The 22,443-nt window shown below is 33.3% G+C and overlaps 1 protein-coding gene across 1 annotated transcript; it reads left to right on the top strand.

Moving 5' to 3' along the window:
* Positions 1-5,326: 5,326 nt before the first annotated feature.
* Positions 5,327-13,550, top strand: LOC134696161 (E3 ubiquitin-protein ligase TRIM9-like). The gene is made up of 3 exons (XM_063557812.1): positions 5,327-6,139; positions 9,234-9,278; positions 13,059-13,550. Exons 1-2 carry the CDS (start codon positions 5,358-5,360, stop codon positions 9,274-9,276), a joined length of 825 nt encoding a protein of 274 aa, XP_063413882.1. The 5' UTR covers positions 5,327-5,357; the 3' UTR covers positions 9,277-9,278; positions 13,059-13,550.
* The last annotated feature ends 8,893 nt before the right edge of the window (positions 13,551-22,443 follow it).

Raw genomic sequence — 22,443 nt, 5'->3', positions numbered from 1 at the left:
TTAAAGGATATTTAAGATTGCACTTTTTGTTTACAAACAGGTCTATTATAGAGGTACAATGTATTCAAAATAACTCTTGAAATTGAATTTTAGACAAGTTGATTTTCAGTTTTTTAGGTCTGAAAAGAACGCTTTTATTGAAAACGCCCATATGACAATGAATTAAAAAAAAAGGGGGGGGGGCGGTCGGAGGGGTCTTGATCCTCATGATCCTGAAATTCCGGGCTTAAAAACATGAAATACCGAGGCAACGAATTTAAAATGTTATTACATTTTCGTCTTAGTGGTATCCATACACCGAACTTGGCAAATTCTCTCGATTAATGATTGTTGTCATTTAACGCCGCTTATTATGTCAATGTAAGTGAAGGATTTAATAATGTCCCCAATGAAAAAAGTGTTCACTGGACATTATTTCCTAGTAAATACGGTCTCGGGACAATATTTACTTATTTATATGTGTCCTGGACACATTTGTCTATGACAAACTGTCCTCAGGTATGAAAAAGTGTCCCTGAAAGTGGACATAATTAAATACTATACTTCAGTGATAAGATGTCTACATGGACATTTTTGTCCTCCTGGACTGTTTTTATATATATGATTAAATAACATTCATTGCTAATGGCTTCCACTTTCATCATGACATATGAATAAAACAGCATGTAGCTTGACACAGAGTACCACTAGTTTTCAACATTTTCTTTTGCCTTCTTGTCATAGCACATATATATAGTACAGTTCTTCAAGTTTAATTTTAAACTTTTCACATTTCCTTCTTACAGTCCTCCTTTCATTTAGATTTGTATTATCGGGATATTTCTTATAACTTAAATAGTTGTAAATTTCTCTGTATTTTATATTAATCAATTTCTAATTAATTTTCTTATTTTATTAAAATTCAAGCATAATAAAACATTATAATTACCATTGTTTTACTTCCCTTGGAAGACATAATTTGTTAATAATAGTAGGATTTAATAACGTCCACCATGGAATAATGTCCTCTATTTCCTAACATTCTGTAGTCAAGTGGACACTATTTCATAGATATTGCTATGACAATCTCTCCATTTAGGTGACAATAATCCATGGCAATGGACATTATTGAATACCTAAATTCTAGGAAATAGTGTCCATGTGGACACAATTTCCCAGGACACTATTTTGCCTTACATAAGCAGTTGCGGTTCCAACGGGGGAATACAGGATATGGAAGCCCCTTTTTTGAACGATCAATGCATTTGAATGGAGTCATATGGTTAGAACCCCTTTTTATAACACCTTTTTTCTCATGGTGACCCCTTTTAAATAACGACTGTACCAACCCTGGTAAGTGTTAAGTATTATAATATATGGTGGTGAGTACATTTCCTAGAAGAAAAACGACGTTTACAGTTGTGTTTACAAAGAAACAATAAAGGTGTATAGTGACATATGTTAGTGTATGGATGGGGTCAATGGCACTAGGTCTTTTCTTTTTTCACAAGTTTTATTATAGATTATGTAATCTAATTTCTTTATTATTTACTATTTCATTTGTATTTTGGCTCGTTATTCTTTTTTCTTTAGATTTTAACATCACATCATTCTCTATTCTTCGTTTTGTATCCCTATTTTTAGCTCACCTGGCCCAAAGGGGCAAGTGAGCTTTTCTCATCAATTGGAGTCCGGCGCCCGTCGTCGTCTTTCCTTGTTAATTTTTACAAACATCTTCTCCTCTGAAACTACTGGGCCAAATTTAAACCAAACTTAGCCACAATCATCATTTCTAGTTTAAAAAATGTGTGCGGTGACCCGCCCAACCAACCAAGATGGCCACCATGGCTTAAAATAAAACAAAGGGGTTAAATGTATATTTTGGCTTATAACTCTGAAACTAAGGTATTTAGTGCAATCTGACATGTAGTACAATTGTTAATCAAGTCAAGATTTATCTGCCATAAAATTTTCAGATAAATCGGATAACGGGTTGTTGGGTTGCTGCTCCTGAATTGGTATTTTTTAGGAATATTTGCCGTTTTTCGTTATCTTGAATATCATTATAGATAGAGCTAAACTGTAAACAGCAATAATGTTCAGGAAAGTACGATCTTCAAATTTGTCAACATGACCGAAATGGTCATGCAGCGGATCCCTTGAGGAGTTATTACCCTTTATAGTCATTGTTTACCAATTTTTCGTAAATTATTGTTATCTTTTACAAAAATCGATGTTTTCCTCTGAAACTACTGGGCCAAATTTAACCAAACTTAGCCATAATCATTATACGTGTATCTATTTTAAAAAATGTGTGCGGTGACCAAGCCAACCAACCTAAATGGCCGACATGAATAAAAATAGAGCATAGGGGGAAATGTAGATTTTGGCTTATACATCTGAAATTTAGAGCAAATTTGTCGAGGGGTTAAATTGTTTATCTATTCAATATCTATCTGTCGTGAGATTTTCAGATGAATTGGACATTTAGTTAGAGGGTTGGTGCCCCCAATTGGTAATTTTTTAAGAAATTTTGCTGTTTTGGGTTATTATCTTGAATACTATTATAGATAGAGATAAACTGTAAACAGCAACAACGTTCAGCAAAGTAAGATATATAAGAAAAAAAACGGTCAGTTGACCGTTTCAGGAGTTATTGTCCTTTATAGTTAATTTTTAACAGTTTTCATTATTTAGTAAATTTTTGTAATTTTTACAAAATATTTTCCTCTGTAACTAAAAGGCCACGTTTATTATAGATAGAGAAAATTGTAAGTAGCAAACATGACCAGTAAAGTAACTTTAAGATCTACAAACTCATCACCATCACCATAACACAATTTTGTCATGAATCCATCTGTGTCCTTTGTTTAATATGCTCATAGATCAAGGTGAGCGACACGCTTAAGAGCATCTAGTTTTTCAATTCTTTCGTTGTTTTTTTGTGTGTGTCTTTTTGTGTGTAGATTTTGACCCAATGACATTCTTCTTTATTATGTACACCTCGTCCAAACCTCCATATGTCTCCTGTTTATATCCCTGCATCACATCATTGATAACGCTATTTTATTGTTATAATTAAAGTATTAATAATCTAGTTGCACAAAAACAAAACAAAAAACAACTAGAGGCTCTAAAGAGCCTGTGTCGCTCACCTTGGTCTATGTGCATATTAAACAAAGGACACAAATGGATTCATGACAAAATTGTATTTTGGTGATGGTGATGTGTATTAAGTTCTTACTTTACTGAACGTTCTTGCTTCTTACAATTATATCTATAATGAACCTTGCCCATTAGTAACAGAGAAAAATATTTGGTAAAAATTTACATAAATTTACCGAATTAATGAAAATTGTTAAAAATTGACTATAAAGGGCAATAACTCCTTAAGGGGTCAATTGACCATTTAGGTCATGTTGACTTATTTGTAGATCTTACTTTGCTGAACATTATTGCTGTTTACAGTTTATCTCTATCTATAATAGTATTCAAGATAAAAACCAAAAACAGCAAAATTTCTTTAAAAATTACCAATTGGAGGGCAGCAAGCCAACAACCGATTGTCCAATTCATCTGAAAATTTCAGGGCAGATAGATCTTGACCTGATAAACATTTTTATCCCATGTCAGATTTCCTCTAAATGCTTTGGTTTTTGAGTTATAAGCCAAAAACTGCATTTTACCCCTATGTTCTATTTTTAGCCGTGGCAGCCATCTTGGTTGGATGACCGGGTCACGCCACACATTTTTTAAACTAGATACCCCAATGATGATTGTGGCCATGTTTGGTTTGATTTGGCCCAGTAGTTTCAGAGGAGAAGATTTTTGTAAAAGATTACTTAGATTTATGAAAAATGGTTAAAAATTGACTATAAAGGGCAATAACTCCTAAAGGGGTCAACTGACCATTTCGGTCATGTTGACTTATTTGTAAATCTAACTTTGCTGAACATTATTACTGTTTACAGTTTATCTCTATCTATAATAATATTCAAGATAATAACCAAAAACAGCAAAATTTCCTCAAAATTACCAATTCAGGGGCAGCAACCCAACAACAGGTTAACCGATTCATCTGAAAATTTCAGGGCAGATAGATCTTGACCTGATTAACATTTTTACCCCAGTCAGATTTCCTCTAAATGCTTTGGTTTTTGAGTTATAAGCCAAAAACTGCATTTTACCCCTATGTTCTATTTTTAGCCGTGGCGGCCATCTTGGTTCGATGACCGGGTCAAGCCACACATTTTTTAAACTAGATACCCCAATGATGATTGTGGCCAAGTTTGGTTTGATTTGGCCCAGTAGTTTCAGAGGAGAAGATTTTTGTAAAAGCTAACGCCGGACGACGGACGACGGACGACGGACGACGGACGCCAAGTGATGAGAAAAGCTCACTTGGCCCTTTGGGCCAGGTGAGCTAAAAAGGGGGGATCGAAGTAAAACACAGGATTTTTTTTTAATGAAAACCGGTTTTGAGCGTCTGTTGGTATATTGCAAAGCAACATGGGAATTAATATGAAATTTTAATATATTTAACATAAAATAAGGCCATTTAAAGGGAGAATTCAAAAAGTTCGTTTTTAGTAAAAGGAAAATATTTCTTTTTATATTAATATACAAAAGATGTGGTATGAATGCTAATGAGACAATTCTCCACAAGACACCAAAATGACACAGAAATTAACAACTAAAGGTCACCGTACCGCCTTCAACAATGAGCAAAGCCCATACCGCAAAGTCAGCTATAAAAAGTCAAAAAATGTATTATTTATGTACCAAAAAAATGAACGACAACAAATATGTAACACATAAACAAAAGACAACCACTGAAATACATGCTCACGACTTGGGACAGGCACATACATATCAATTACACAATGCAGTAGGTAGATTCCTTGTTTTTTTTTCTTCATCTCTGTAAACTCAATGAGCATAAATTGAAAAACGGCATAATACATGCCAATATCACACAGTTCGTGTTATATACTGTAAAAATAAATGCAACACGAATATAGACCAATTAATCTTAAGATGGAGACGAAAAACTGAAAAAATATCACAGAAAGACGTAAATAATAAATTTAAAAAATCCAAAACAACAGTTCAAACACACCGACCGACTGCTATTGACACATTTAAAAAAAATAAAATTTTATGCGTTTAAGGAAGATCATCTGCCACTACAAACTCTTTTTAAAAATACAAGAATAAAAAAGGAATAATTTATTGAAACAAATCTAATTTTAATTTCACCTATTGTAGTTAATCATTTAAAGCTATGGACAAACTCAAAGAGGTTCGAATGAGATCTATATCCTATAACTGGCACAATAAGATTGCTTTCTTTCCCCTATATTTACGTTCTCGTGTTTATGATAAAGGACAGTAAGATGGCACAGGCTGCGTCAAAATCGTGTGAAATATGTGTCAGTGGTCCTGGTAGACACTTCTGTCAACAATGTGATCAATTATTTTGTGATGGTTGTAAAACTTCCCATTTGCGCACAAAGATAAGTAAAACCCATTCATTCATCGGTGCATCAAATCTTATTCTGGAGGATAAATCGTTCTGTTCAGAACATGACGAACCTTTCATATATCACTGTTTAGATTGCAACACGGCTGTATGTCAAGTATGTGCTGTTAAAAAGCACAATAGACATAACATGTCAGAAATAAAGGAATCGGCTCTGCAACTCAAGGAACAACTCATTAAATGCATTTACTCAAAGGTTCAAACTATAGGAAACGACATACAGCAGCTTGAACAGGGAACCAGGGGATATCGGTCAGACGTTAAAATTGTTATCCAGTCAATTACAGAGGATGTCAACAACAAGAAACTTTTGATTGATCGAAAAGCAGAAGAACTGATAAAAACATTGAAGGCACAAGAAGAAAGGAATCTTCAAAACTTGTCAGCATCCAACACTGAATTAAAAGTTGCTTTAACTAAAGTCAACACAATCCAGAGAGCAATTAGAGAAACAGCTAACATGTCCGAGGTTGAACTGCTTCCAAAGCTAAAAAATCTGCAAAATGAAGTAGACAAAATAGGGACAAACAAGGTTCCAGATATACCGAAGGTCAAATACACCCAAAAGAATATATCGGAGACCGCTATTGAGAACTTGCTTGGGGAGTTGTCATACAGGTAAACTGATTTTTTTTAAAGTTTTAAACAAATTGGACTTATTTGTATGGAGAAAAATTGAAAACTTAAGTTTTAAAACTTTTTCCCCAGGACGTGCTGCATTTATATCATAATATACTTGCTGCTGTAAACAAGTTTGTTTTTTTATAAAATAAACTGAAGACAAACAAAATAATGTTTCGTAGAGTAGATAGAGGTCCATATTTTAACATGTTTAATAATCCATAGTTTCGCTATAAAGTTTGAGCTTTTTCGTCACATGCTGTCCCTATTATTTTTATGTATTTTGAAATTTTAGAACTGCTAACGTTTGGCAAAAATCTATGCAGATGTTGTCCTCCCTTTACGTTAAGGTTCCACTAAAGTCAAAATATAGGACACTTCATAAACATCTAAACTTTGCCTGTATTTTTCAACCTATAATGAATAAAGTCATAAACTATGAAAACATAATGTTCATTAAAACATACTTTACATATACACACTGTTTAAATTGTAAATAAACTTGAAATTGTTATGTTGTGGCCAAACCGGTTCTTGGGGTGAACACTAAATTTTCAAAAAAATCAGCAGGCCTGCAAGACGACTTAATTTGCTTAAAATTCACCGTGTAGAACGCCACATGCGGGGTGTCGGCTATGTTTGACATGGGGTGGCAATTTTGAAGCGACAAAAAAGTAACAAGGTAAGTTCAAGCATCAAAATTTCTTATTTTAAGAACTCCCAGTACCATAAAATGTATTGCACGGAAGAAACCGCAATGTAATCTATTTCCTAAAAGCAGAAGCAGTCTTTTAGAGTATTCAGTTTTCTCAAACACCTCGCCCTAGTTTTCCGTGTTGCAGATTTTGAGGCTTTATATGCAAATTTCGGTATAAAAAACTACTTCACACAACTACCCTCCGTATTATTTATATAGAATTGTATTCCTCTCATGGACTAATACCAAATACCAGTTTCTTAGTAAAAATTAATTGGTTTTAAAACTATTATTCATCAAAATATAAAGTGTCGCTCGGGGTGTCAGATTTTGCATGTCAAGGGGTAGAGGCTTGTCATAAAAAAAGATATATTTGCATGTAATCTGCAACACGGAAAACTAGGATGAGGTGTTTGAGAAAACTGAGCACTGAAAACGACTGCTTCTGCTTTCAGGAAATAGATAACGTTGCGGTTTCTTCCGTGCAATATATTTTATGGTACTGGGAGTTCTTAAAATAAGAAATTTTAATGCTTGAACTTACCTTGTTACTTTTTTGTCGCTTCAAAATTGCCACCCATTGTCAAACATAGCAGACACCCCGCATGTGGCGTTATACACGGTGAAATTGTTATGGACGAATACTATTACATGTAATGCAGGGCAAGCCATTGTTGATTTTTTATAAAATGTATTGATTTTCGAGTTTCAGTTAATTTCATGTATCTAAGTGAACGAATATGGAAGGTACAATACAGAAATTGGACAAATATGCCATTAAAACATATGTATGTGACAAATCAGCATTAGCTTGCCCTGCATTACATGTTACAGTATTCATCCATACCAATTTTAAGCAAATTAAGTCGTCTTGCAGGCCTGCAGATTTTTTTGAAAATTTAGTGTTCACCCCAAGAACCGGTTTGGCCACAACATAACAATTTCAAGTTTATTTACAATTTACACTGTGTGTATATGTAAAGTATGTTTATGAAGTGTCCTATATTTTGACTTAAATGGAACCTTAAACAACGTTCATTTATTGTTTGTTTTGACTGTCCACTTTGTAGATATCAATTACATTTTTACAAAAGCATGTTCTTCTAAATCTACCGGGACAAATGATACCACACTAAGCCACGTTCATTGCAGGAGTAATGCAGAATATATGTGTTTAAATTGTGTACACAGACATCGCCTGCCAACTAATATATGACATTACTGTTGTCGTTGGGTTGCTGTCTCATTGGCTTATACTCCACACCACCTTTTATTCCTGTCTGTTTAGAATGAAAATTAAGGGGTTAAATGCAAGTTTTGTTTTTTATATTAAAAACTATTAAAACAGAGAAAAACCTGACAAGGCGGAAATATTAAGCCTGAAGATATCTACCAGACTGAAACTGGCAGCCACTTTTAACAACAAATCAAGATAGCAGCCACTCTTTTCCAGTAGGTAATTTTGATATATCTAAAAGCAAACAAAAAACGGTTTAAGATTCAAACGTTCCACAAATCACAAAATCTTCGTTGATGAAATATAATTTAACAGCGGAATTCGAACATTTCACGGCTTGAAGTAGTCCTCAAAGCCAGTCAAGGGTTTTCAGTCCGTTTTAATAACTTATAATGATAGCAGTCCCTTTTTATTTTATCATATACATGTCAGTCTAGCCGGTTTTATTTAACCTTGACTTCATTTTCACAGTTCATTGCTCCGTGTTAAGTTCTTGTGTTAAATGGTTTGTCTTTCTTAAACTATAAGCAATAGGTAAACTAAATGTGTTTGTATGGAACATATGTAACTATGCATGTCTGCCTGGCATGGTTCATCTGACCTTGACCTAAATTCTATAGTTCATTGCGCAATGTTTAGTTTTTGTCGAGCCTGCAACTTTTATTGCAGAAAGCTCGACATAGGGATAGTGATCCGGCAACCACGGCGGCGGCGTAAGCTCACTTCTTAAAAGCTTTATATTTAAGAAAGTTGAAGACCTAGATGCTTCATACTTTGTATATATGCATTCCTCATGTTACGAAGTTTCCGTCAGTCACATGTCCAATGTCATTTTCACTAGACCTTGACCTCATTTCATGGATCAGTGAACAAGGTTAAGTTTTGGTCCAGATCTCAGATACTTTAAGCAATAGGTCTAGTATAATCGGTGTATGGAAGGACTGTAATGTGTACATGTCCAACTGGCAGATGTCATCTGACCTTGACCTCATTTCATGGTTGAGTGGTTATAGTTAAGTTTTTGTGTGTTGAACTGTTTTTCTTATACCGTTAGCATGATAGCATATTTTTAAAAGGTAAGCGATAAAAGGCTTTCGATAGCTTATTGGGAGCCTTTTGTTTGTATCATTAACACTATGCTTATGTATTTTCTTCAGAGAAGAGACAAAACCCTCTGACGGTGGCGGGGATAGAAATTAACAGTATGTATCAAATAATGCAAACAACTACGGTCTACTTGGATCTAAAATTTATATCAGGATCATCGTTGAAGACCGTACGGTTCTAATTTCTGTGTAGTTGATCTCTTTTCGAGAGTTGTCTAATTGGCAATCATACCACATCTTCTTTTTTTTATATATCAAAAACAAGATAGATAAATAGACTTATTGGTTCAGTATTTAATGATCCCTTTCTTTTTTTTTAATTCAATTCTGTCGTAGGTAAGATATGTCGTATTTCACTGATTTTAAAGTATGTAATAGGTATTATAGATACAGGAAGATGTGGTATGAGTGCCAATGAGACAACTCTACATCCAAATAACAATTTATAAAAGTAAACCATTATAGGTCAAGGTACGGCCTTCAACAAGGAATATTGGCTCACACGAACAGCTATGCTTATTATAACTTTATTTTAAAGGGTATTTTGCAGCATAAAACATTATCGCCGTCCGTCGTCGTCGTCGTCGTTAACTTTTATATTTTAAACTTAAAAATGTCTTCTACAAAAGAAACCACTGAATGAAATGAAACCAAACATGGCATGCATTATGTTCCTTATAAGTTGCTAACCAAGTGTTGTTACTATGTAACCGATTTATCATTAAAATTGGTCGCTAGTTGGGTACATACAAATGTCTTTTTAGCTCACCTGGCCCAAAGGGTCAAGTGAGCTTTTCTCATCACTTGTCGTCCGTCGTCCGTCGTCGTTAACTTGAACAAAAATCTTCTCCTCTGAAACTACTGGGCCAAATTGAACCAAACTTGGCAACAATCATCATTGGGGTATCTAGTTTAAAAATTGTGTCCGGTGACCCGGTCAACTAACCAAAATGGCCGCCATGGCTAAAAATAGAACATAGGGGTAAAATGCAGTTTTTGGCTAATAACTCAAAAACCAAAGCATTAAGAGCAAATCTGACTGGGGATAAATTGTTTATCAGGTCAAGATCTATCTGCTCTGAAAATTTCAGATGAATCGAACAACCCGTTGTTAGGTTGCTGCCCCTGAATTGGTAATTTTAAGGAAATTTTGCTGTTTTTGGTTATTATCTTGAATAATATCATAGATAGAGATAAACAGTAAACAGCAATAATGTTCAGCAAAGTAAGATTTACAAATAAGTCAACACAACCAATATGGTCAGTTGACCCCTTTAGGAGTTATTGCCCTTTATAGTCAATTTTTAACCATTTTTCGTAAATCTTAGTAATCTTTTACAAAAATCTTCTCCTCTGAAACTAGATTGCTAAATTTAACCAAACTTGGCCACAATCATCATTGGGGTATCTTGTTTAAAAATTGTGTCCGGTGACTTGGTCAATTATTCAAGATGGCCGCCACCGCTAAAAATAGAACATAGGGGTAAAATGCAGTTTTTGGCTTATAACTCAAAAACCAAAGCATCAAGAGCAAATCTGAAAAGGGTAAAATTGTTTATCAGGTCAAGATCTATCTGCCCTGAAAATTTCAGATGAATTGAAACCAACCGTTGTTGGGTTGCTGCCCCTGAATTGGTAATTTTAAAGAAATTTTGCTGTTTTTGGTTATTATCTTGAATAATATTATAGATAGATAAACAGTAAACAGCAATAATGTTCAGCAAAGTAAGATTTACAAATAAGTCAACACGACCGATATGGTCAGTTGACCCCTTTAGGAGTTACTGCCCTTCATAGTCAATTTTCAACATTTTTCATAAATTTTTGTGGATTTTTTGAAAATATTTTCCACTATAATTACTGGGCCAAGTTCATTATATATAGAGATAATTGTAGCAACAAGAATTTTCAGTAAAGTAAGATCTACAAACACATCACCATCATCAAACAAAATTTTGTTATAATTTATCTGTGTCCATTGTTTAATATGCACATAGACCAAGGTGAGCGACACAGGCTCTTGAGAGCCTCTAGTTTTTTGTTGTTATTATCCTGAATTATATTATAGATAGAGATAAACTGTAAACAGCAATAATGTTCATCAAAGTAAGATTTACAAATAAGTCAACAAGACCAAAATGGTCAGTTGACCCCTTTAGGAGTTATTGCCCTTTATAGTCAATTTTTAACCATTTTTTTGTAAATCGTAGTAATCTTTTAGAAAAATCTTCTCCTATGACACTACTTGGCCAAATTAAACCAAACTTGGCCACAATCATCATTGGGGTATCTTGTTTAAAACATGTGTCCGGTGAGTCGGCCAACCAACCAAGATGGCTGTCATGGTTAAAAATAGAACATAGGGGTAAAAATGCAGTTTTTGGCTTATAACTCAAAAACACGAGCATTAAGAGCAAATCTTAGAGGAGGTAAAATTGTTTATCAGGTCAAGATCTGCCCTGGAATTTTCAGATGAATCGGATAACAGGTTGTTAGGTTGCTGCCACTTAATTTGTAATTTTAAGGAAAATTTGCCGTTTTTTGTTATTATCTTGAATATTATTATAGACTAAGATAAACTGTAAACAGCAATAATGTACAGCAAAGTAAGACCTAAAAAAGTCAACCATGACCAAAATGATAAATTGGCCCCCATAAGGAGTTATTGCCCTTTATCATGTTTATAGTCAATTTTTAACAATTTTCATAAAATTTGTAAATTTTCACTATCATTTTCCACTGAAACTACTGGGCCAAGTTCGTTATAGATAGAGATAATTGTAAGCAGCAAGAATGTTTAGTAAAGTAAGATCTACAAACACATCACCATCACCAAAACACAATTTTGTTATGAATCCATATGTGTCCTTTGCTTAATGTTCACATAAACCAAGGTGAGCGACACAGGCTCTTTAGAGCCTCTAGTTTTAAGAACCACCGAATGGAATCAAACAAAACAAGGCGATATTTTTCCTAATGAGGTGCTGACCATGCATATGTGTTTTTTTCTTCAATCCAATCCATCATCAAATATGGCCCCATAGGTTACTTATTTTAACCAAGGACGCTATGGACAATACATACAAATGATTTCTTTTAGAGATCAACTGAATTGAATGAAAACAAATATGGCATGAATGTTCCTTTTGAGATGCTAACTAAGTGTTGTAACTGTTTAGTCGATCAATCTTCCAATATAGCCGCCGGCGGGGGACTTCGTTTTACATAGGATGGCCAAGATGGCCGCCAGTGGAGGACTTTGTTTAAAATAGGACAATACATACAGATGTCTTCTTTTAGAAAACCATTGAATATAATTAAAACAAACTTAGCATGAATGTTCACTATGAGGTGCTGACGAAGAAATGTAAAGTTTTAGGCTATCGATCATGCAACATACGAACAAAATATAAAAATCGAAATTGTCACCAGTTATATACACAGCAAAATGTATCTAAAACTCAAAAATATCTATGATGAGTTATTCTGCTTCTGCCTAATAATGGCCACAATCAACGAGCTGATTATTATGGCATGACTAAGGTACGCATACAGACCACCTCTCCTACCCCTAATTTGATAATTAATTGAGTTTATTCAGTGTATTCAGAATTTCTTAAATCTGCGATAAGCAACTGTTCATTTGGATGATCCACAGTTACATTCATAGGCGGATCCAGGAGGGGCCGGGGCCCCCTTTCGTGGGCAAAATTTGGTTGATTTTAGGGAAGCACTGAAGCATGACTGGAGAGGCCCCCCCCTTAGGTCAGTCAGCGGGCCCCCCTTGTGAAAAGTTCTGGATCCGCCACTGACATTTGCTTGTTCTGTAGATAATCATTATTAATTTACTGTCATCATCAATTCTTTATATTATAGATCATCGGAATTCAAGTAAAGATGATACATAATGACACGTGGCGACAGTTCACAAACAAAGGTATCTGAAAAAAAAATTCAAAGAAGTATATGTGGATGAAAAATGTGACTGACTTTCATTTAATATGTTTTTTCTCTTTGTATTTGTTTGCTTATTTGTGGTAATTATTGCTAAGAAGGCTACAGTGATATATAATATTCATAGAATATCTAGCTGAGAGGATAAAACAATTCGCCTTTTCAGAATCTAATGCATTCTAGGTAATATTTTCAAAAGCGTACATGAAAACGTTATGATTGGCTTAAAACGTGATCAACAATAGAAATTCAATTAAATAACGTTATTTTCATTTTGGTGTACGAACAATGAGATTACCCATAGTCTTTTACATTCTGAAAAGGCGAATTGTAATTGTATTTGAAATGTTTGAGAAAATTATTATTCATTATGTTTAGATTGGTATTGTGTTTCATGGTTGCGATCTGAACTGCATTTAAGGGGGTACACCTTGGTCCAGGGAGATAACTCTTTAATTCAGTGATGCGTTTGTAATAGTCAAGTTTTATTAATGTATTTTAAGCATTTACCTGAAACAGATTGAAAATAATCTATGTATCCTAGAAGCTTATAACGTATTTATGAAAATGGCTGACACAAACGTACTGATGATTTTAAGAGTTGTTTCCCTTAACCTAGGACTACCACCTTAAACATACGTTGATCTTTATTTGACGATGCATCATATTTATAACTTTTTCAAACAATTGAACAAAAATAGTAATTACAGTATTAAGTTTTTCAGAATTGCATTCCATATTGTACCCACAAATAAAGTGGCTAACTGAACATTTTTGTTGTTTTTTATTTGATACAAAGTATACTAAGAAATGTATCTCAGTTAAGCTAAGTTAAGAACAAGTGTTACGTGAAGTGAAAGATTTTCTAAGTCCTGTTAACATGGTTAGGTATAAATAAAGGAATCAGTAGTATACCGCTGTTCAAAAGTCAGAAATCGATTGGGAGAAAACAAATTTGGGTTTCTAAAACCTTAAACCGAGGAAATGCATGGACTATAAGAGGAAATCAACGAAACAACAGAAGCACTAAATACAACAAAAACAAACGACAATGCAATATACATAGAACGAACTATAAGATAACAACTGCCAAATTACTGCCTTGGTACATTTTAAAGATAAAATGGTTGCTTTAACCCGGTTTAGTGGCAAGCCAAACCTCGCGCATTTTTTGCAATGTTAAATACAAAATGATTTACCTAAGTTTGATCACGTTTGAAGGATTGCTTCAATCCATTGATGCTGCACCCCTTTAAAGTACAGTTCCTTGCCTTTACACCCATTTGAAATGACTGTTAATTAAATGCAGCATTATCCTTTAATAAAATTAATATTTGAATATTTTACTTCCTGTAGCAAGAAGAACACATGTTTACGTAAAACAAACATATTAATTAAAACATCCGTTTTTCATTTAAAAAAAAAAAGAAGTAAAAGCCTAAAATCTTAATTTTTAAATAGTATTCTAGCAGTTCTGTTTCTATTAGGTAGCGTCAGCCGATATAGTTTATATCGATTTTATTCGAGCTCACACCAATTGTTCAGCATGGAAGATCTGGTTGCTTCATACTTTGTCCTTGACCTTATTTTCATGGTTCATTGACTACTTGGAAAAAAGGTTTTTTTTTGTAATGTAAAACTATCTCTTATTATAAGTAATAGGATAACTAAATTTGGTATATGTGTATCTTACAAGGTCATCACGCCCGTCAGACAGTTTTCACTTGACCTTAACCGCATTTCATGGATCAGTGAACAAGGTTAAGTTTTGGTGGTAAAGTCCATATATAAATCACTGAAGAGACATATATTGTCGAAATCTAGATCTGGTGTACTAAAGAAATATTGACACCGAATGTTTGTGGTGCAACATCGTGGCCACAGGTTAACAAAGTTTTTTTTCTGTGACGTATTAAATTTATATTAAGATCCAGTTTGTTACATCTTGTGATCAATTTTATTTGGCAGTCGCCAATGGCAGTCAACAGGGTTAAAGAACATCAGTTGTTCGACCTGTTAGTCAAATGCGTGTTGTTTAAATATACTTGTTCACTTTGTTGGTCTTTTGGAAAATGTTGTTTGTGCTGTTTTTAGACCCTTCTACAACGAAATTTGTTCGACATGCACACGTATACAAATTGCGGTTTTTATCCAACGCAATCATAGGTATGAACGTAGTTTTCCATTTAGACTCGTTTATATATATATATATTTATATATATCTCAAATACTGTACGCATTAGGTCTAGTATATTCGGTGTATCGAAGGACTTGTAAGGTGTACATGTCATACTTGCAGGTGTCATCTGACCTTGACCTAATTTTCATGGTTAAGTGAATATATTTTGTTCATGGAATAATTTTAAGGTGTACATGTCTAACTGAAAGTTGTCATCTGACATTGCCCTCATTTTCATGGTCAAAGTTAAGTTTTTGTGTTCTGGTGTTTTGGTGTGTTTTTCTTTTGCTGTATGCAAAAGGTCAACTGTATTCGGTGTATAAAAGTATTTTATGATCTATAGGTCAGCTATATTTGTTGTATGAAAGAATTGTAAGCTGTACATGTCTGCCTGGCATGCTTCATCTGACCTTGACTTCATTTTCATGATTCGTTGGTCAATTTTTAGTTTTCTTTGTTAATGTTAAGTGTATGTGACAGCTGTAATAAAGCTTTATGTAAAGGACTATAAAAAGGAGTAGTAAAGAAGGCGAGACATATCAGCGTTTGCACTCTTTTTGTTTGTTTATGTGGTTCATAATTGTTTCTGATTTCACGTTTTTATATAGATTAGACTTGTTGTTTTTCCTGTTTGAATGGTTTCACCATTCTAGTTGTCATTTTCTGGCCCTCCATAGCTTGGTGTTCAGTGTGAGCCAAGGCTCCGTGTTGATAGTCGTACTTCGACCTATAGAATGGTTAACTTTTACAATTTGTGACCTGAATAGAGAGTTGTCTCATTGGCACTCACAAAACATCTTCTTATTTCCATAACAATAAGTGTGGTTAAACGATTTAATAAGATTGCAAATGTTTCCCTTCATTTCAACTATGAACTATTCTGCCAAAAAAATATGGGTTTCCCACAGGTTAAATTGCAGTCCTTCAAAGTCAGATTTGAAAACTGTTCGTATTTCATTTTACGAATAATGCTGTATGGTCAAACGTTGAAAAGGCCCATCAAATTCTGTTGACATGAACTATGCACGAGTCTCCTCTTGTGGTTTTTGATTATTAGATTACTTGGATGTTTTTATAATGATTATTAGAAACTAAGGGAACACCTGCCGTTGCTAAAGAAATTAACAACTAAGTCACAGGTTAAATAGCGTTAAATAGATTATCTTTGGTATATATCTTTTATCAATTTCGCGGTACCGGCTTTAGCGTTCAGATGATCAACGATAATCTATAAGAATTAGTATGTTAATCGATTATAGTCTACACAATGCTTCATTGAAATTAAATAATACCAATACGAACCTCAATAATACATGGGATAATACAAGAGACTCTTGAAAGGATTAGCAGATCTTGCACCCCATACGTCATTCAAAGAGTTGTGTTTGTTTGTTGTGTTTACGCACCGTTGTCAATGTAATGGAATTTGACCCGACTACTGTCGCACAAGTGAGAGGTACTTTCCTTTTATATTTTCCTCGGAGTACAGTTTTTTTTGTAATTTTACAAAGTTTTTGATAAGATATATCAAGTGAATATGCTTGAAAGAGGGATGAATGATACCAGAGGTACAGTCAATTCATAGATTGAAAATAAAATGTCAACGCTCTAGCTAAAGACAAGCAGACACATACTAGTACAGGAAACTAAACATAGATAACTAAAGATTTGAACTGCATACATAACTCTCATCTTAAAAAAGTAAGATTTGCTTATATAAATTATCTATCTCTGCTCTCGTCCGAATGAGAATCGATGAAATTTAAACATGTTTCGTGGGATAATGTTGCAAAATAAGGATGTTACTGATAAACATTGAAAAATAAAAGCCGCAGTACAAACTAAAGAAATACGAACCCCTTTTAAACAAGATGAGGCTAATTTCTGGCCATTGATACAACACCACAATTTGTTCCACATGCAACAATCGCAATAATGCTTATAAGAACTATAAATGCTATCGATTTTTAAGTTTTATTTGATGATCACTCATTCAAGAAAACATTGGGGATACCAAGACATTTCGATACTTTGCAAATTTCGGGAACGAGACACTACGGTACCTTTTTATACTATGCATTTGTTTTTGACTATGTCTAAAAAGATAACAGAAAAAAATTTCAAATAAATTAATCTCCAACGCAGTTGATTCTGTTTGAAGTACACATTCATGTTTCAAGCAAAAGAAAAATTCATATTAATGTATGCATATTATTTTGCAATGAAGATCTAAAGCGCACAGCTTGTGTTTGAAGATGATGCTCGGTTAGTCTTTAAGTTCTAAAGAGACATGAATACCTGTTAAGTTTTTCGCACCGCAGATCTAAAGTGCACATCTTGTGTTTGAAGATGATGATCGTTTGATCTATTATTGTCTAAAAGAAACACAATGCCTGTAAATAGATTAACGTATTACTAACATTCAAATTGTAAAGCTACAAATGAAAAAAGTAAAATCACAAAAATACTGAACTCCGAGGAAAATTCAATCGGAAAGTACCTTTTCAAATGGCAAAATCAAATGACAAAACATATCAAACGAATGGACAACAACTGTCATATTCCTGACTTGGTATACACGTTTTCAAATGTAGAAACTGGTGGATTGAACCTGGTTTTATAGCGGTTAACCTTCCACTTGTATGATATATTGAGTTTAATCTCGAATCGAATTTATTTTAAGAGCGACGACAAAGAATGTCTTAAGGCTTTAAAAAAACCCAGGAAAATATGTTGTAATATTGAGGTGCCGTTTTGTCTCGATTGTTTAATGTGGTTATCGGCTTCAAAAAGTCTTTTTTATTTGTCTAATTGCCTCGTGTCGATTTCTTGAATACTGCTGTGTTTTGTTTTATAGATTGAGAGACAAATATCACAGAATGTTTAAGAAGACAAAAACGAAAGGAGATAGGAGACAAATAATATGTCTTAGCTGCTTTAATTTAAGCATGAAGATCAAACTAATGCATTTATTGAAAACACCAAATTTATCGTAGAAAAAAAGTCTTTGAAATGTCTATTAAATTTGTTTGATATTACCCTGAAAGATGTTCCAAAGAGGAGCGGAAGTTACCAGATGGACATTCAAACTCATATTTCGAAATAAACAGACATCACCTTGGCTAAAAACTGGAAAAGACAATTCAAATAACAATAGTACACAGAACAAAACATAGAAAATAAAAGACTGGTCGATCACTTTCGGGGCGTATATACTAAATTTAGTCCTGGTATCTATGATGAGTTTATTTAAAACCACTGGGTCGATGCCACTGCTGGTGGCGATTTATTTCCCCGAGTGTGTCACAAGCCCAGTAGTCAGCACTTTTTGACATGAATTGTCATTTACATGGTTATATTTATAAATTTACTGTTTACAAAACAAATTTTTGAATGTTTTAAAATACTAAGGCTTTTCTACCTTAGGCATAGATTACCTTAGCTGTATTTGGCAAAACTTTTAGGAATTTTGGTTCTCAATGCTCTTCAACTTCGTATTTTATTTGGCTTTTTTAACTTTTTTGATTCGAGCGTAAAAGCTTGCAGATTAAACGAACACTTTTTACATATTTAATGAGCAATGTTTAGTGTTATTTATTTTGATAAAATTGTACAAAGTTTTTACTGTTTGTGTCTCATCAGTTAGACGTTTATTGATTGATTTATGTGTAGATTTTAGAAATGAAGATGACAATCAATATGTGATACTTTAATAAATAAATATATTATTATTCAATCTCGACGACTTCCATCTAAAAAGACTTGTTGTTTCAATATAAAACAATTTTAAAATTACAAAATTGATACGAAAATTAAACTGAGCCACGTGGGAGAATTGTTTGTTTGTTTGGATTTTTTGTGATGGAATTAGTGAATAAAAAAATATTTATATTAGTGAATTTTGATAAACTTAGTGGATTCCGAGAACCTAAATAGTTTTTATAAAGACGTAAACAATGGTGAGAAATAATCAACATGATTTCGAATAAAAGTAGATAAGACAGCAACCCAAAAGACAAATTAAGGTAATTATATAGTGTCAGTTAATGCTGATAATATGAAACTATTTATTGAAGTAATTAAATGCGACCTATTGAACAATTATGATTTATATACCGTCGATGAATTTTAACCACTTCTTACTATGATTCGTCTGTCCTCTCTGATGATCTTTTGATAACACTTTATTTTGATGTTAAAAGTATGTGTGGTGTATTTGATAAACAGTAGTCAGATAGTTAGACATTTTAACGTCTTAGGCCGTTACTGTACCATTTATCTTATAAATAGCTTTTGGTTAGACATTTTGATGGCTAAGGTCGTAATTTTACCATATATCTAAAAATCCATTTTTTTTGGTTAAGCCGAATTATATAAAAACAGGCCTTATCGTACATTGACTATTCAAATAATTTGTTATTGACAGTTTACTTTTTGTAGCTTATCTATAATGGGGTATTTGGTTTGTTCCCACCCACTACCGTTTTCACTTTCGAGCGAACTTGAAGACCATATTTTTTCAAACATGATTTGTGATTTAATACGAAGAATCATTTGAACATGCAAATTAGAGTACTATTATCTATAAACAATTTAGTTTGGTAATAGTTCTACAGTAAATTCAGTAAAAGCAAAAATAAAATCTACTACAATATGACAACTTTGATATAGGCGTTGTGTTTTAGTGCAAGTTAAATTAACGTAAATTATAATATTACAAAAATGGCGAATGTATTTTTGATCATTCTTACAATAAAAATTTACAAAACAAAAAGTAAGTTTTAGTCTTATTTAATCTGTCAGCTACCAGCAAAAAGAGTCTTAACCATGAGTACCAATTATCAAATTATTTTAATGCAGAGATCGAACGTATATTCAAATGTATATCAGGTGAAACAACTTTAAACAGTTGTATATTGTTTGAAACTGTATAATAAACTTTAGATATCTCGATGATTTCGATAGTATGTCAAGTTTCATTGCCTTCTTTTTCATGACAAGATTTATACAATTATGTAATTACAGTGGATAAGGATTTGTTCGTTAAAAAAATACCACGAGCGCTTTTTCCATTGAGTCTTATTTAAACTATTATATTTGACGTCATAATTACAGTTGTTTTCATAGTTTTTATCGAATTCTTTATCGATTGATCCTTTTCCGACCTGTTGATTGGCTTTTTATTAATTAACATGTGATTCGTTTGATCTCAGTTCTTTTTTGGTCAAAATTCGATTATGATTTCAAATTGTCTTGCTTTCCTCTGAATTTCTTATTGTGACGAAACGAAAAAAGGCGACCATTTCTGATGACGTAACATAGAAAGAACACATTTATTGCAGATCACTTCGATAAAGATTGTCTGTAATTCGATTTTAAAGATTAAAGAAACAGAATCCTCAACAAAATCTTGTGCAATACGATATTTATCCACTCTCCACAGCTACATTTTAAATAATAGTATTTAAAACGCTCGGCTAACTTCGCGTTTTAAATTTGAAAATTTAACTTTCTGCAGAGGATAAATAACGTATGCAGTTATAGAACCTTAAATATACGAACCCAGAGGGCCCAGGCTCCCTCTTTTCTAAGAAATTTTAGTTGATAAAAAAGGGAATCTCTGAAGCATGACATGAGTGGTCCCCTCTCAGGCAGACAGTTGGCTCCCACTAATGAAACCTTCTTGATCTGCATTTGCTCTGTTTTTTTGGTGGTAAATTTTCATAAATTAAGAATTATGTCTCCCTCATGCATAGGTCTGGGCCCGTATGCATAAAACATATTAACTTAAGTGTTCCTTAAACTTAGATTTCATTAAGAATTCCCCTAGATGAGTAAAATGCTTAGGGTCGTATGCATTAAATTACTTAAGTCTTTTAAGGAGTAGTTAAATCGGAACCTTTCTCTTATTACCGTATGCTATAAGTGAGCTCATTGCATGTGCTCATCCGTGTATAAATTTGTTTTAATTATTTACCTGGATTGAACAATACATACTCTTATCAAGAACTTAGGTTGATTTGATGTTGGTGATTAAAACAATTAAAAAATACGTAGCCAATTGAAACGGTCGTTTTGATGGACGAGCATGGGAAGAAAATAATATTTGCAAATTCCCCCTACTTTTACTACATTTTTTGCTGTTTGCTCAACGTCCAGTGGGAAGTATTTAATTGATGTTCAGGACGAGAAGAAATTAACAATAAATCGATACTATAAATAAAACAGGTAGATCCTGGATGTTGTCTGATAGAGGGGCATGTATTTTTTTCCAGAGACAACCATACATATATTTTGCAACTCTTACAATACATGATCAATATTTCCCCTATATCTTTAGAATAAAACTATATCTATGAAATTTAAACCAATGTCCCTAGTCCCCCCGGAAAACATGAGTTTGCATTCTGAAAGATCCTCATCGCTTCCTTCTTATTCTTGCATGAAATAGCATGAAATCCGTGCGTGAAAAAACTGTGAGTATTGTATGAATACATAATAGCGGTATTGAGACATACGGGTAGAATGAAATTGTATAACCACCCTCTCATGCCTCTGTTATCTCTTGGTTTTGTTGAGTCAATGTGATTTTAATTTAATTTTCATTAATATTTAGCAATAAACAAACGAAATATTACAGATATAACTATTAATCAATTAAATGGTATGCAATCTATCCATTTTCTGCAAAAACGCATGAATGATATATCATCTATTTTGGAAAATATAAGGTACATGTAGCTCTATAGGTACCTTATACTGAAGTATAATATTAGGCGTTTTCTATGTTAAAGGGGATTTATGCACACCACTTAAGTTTTGTGGACGCGACTTAAACCAACTATAAGATTTTACAAAGGAAATACTTAGTTTAAGATTTTTTAGGCATACCACGAAGTTAAAAGGCTGAGTTTCCTTAACTTGAGTGTTTACTAAGGAGAATCGTAACTTAAGTAGCTTTATGCATTAAAACACAGATTCCTTATTCGATGTGGATAGAGTTTAGGCCTATTTTGATAAGCTTTTTATATCTTGTTCAATGTTTTTGATATTCTATTGTTTTTATGTCGAGTATAACTGAAGGGACGTACATTGTCAAAATACTCATTTAGTTCCGTCAATGTTATT

The sequence above is a fragment of the Mytilus trossulus genome, chromosome 14 (assembly GCF_036588685.1).
Source record: "Mytilus trossulus isolate FHL-02 chromosome 14, PNRI_Mtr1.1.1.hap1, whole genome shotgun sequence".
Taxonomy (NCBI): domain Eukaryota; kingdom Metazoa; phylum Mollusca; class Bivalvia; order Mytilida; family Mytilidae; genus Mytilus; species Mytilus trossulus.
Note: the sequence above shows the minus strand (reverse complement) of the source record. Positions and strands in the feature narration are given on the sequence as shown.

Bases quoted from the DNA above. Each gene is read 5' to 3' on its own strand.
- LOC134696161 (XM_063557812.1), top strand. From the start codon at position 5,358: ATGATAAAGGACAGTAAGATGGCACAGGCTGCGTCAAAATCGTGTGAA. The intron at 6,140-9,233 runs GTAAACTGATTT...TATTTTCTTCAG, and splicing joins CTTGGGGAGTTGTCATACAG to AGAAGAGACAAAACCCTCTG.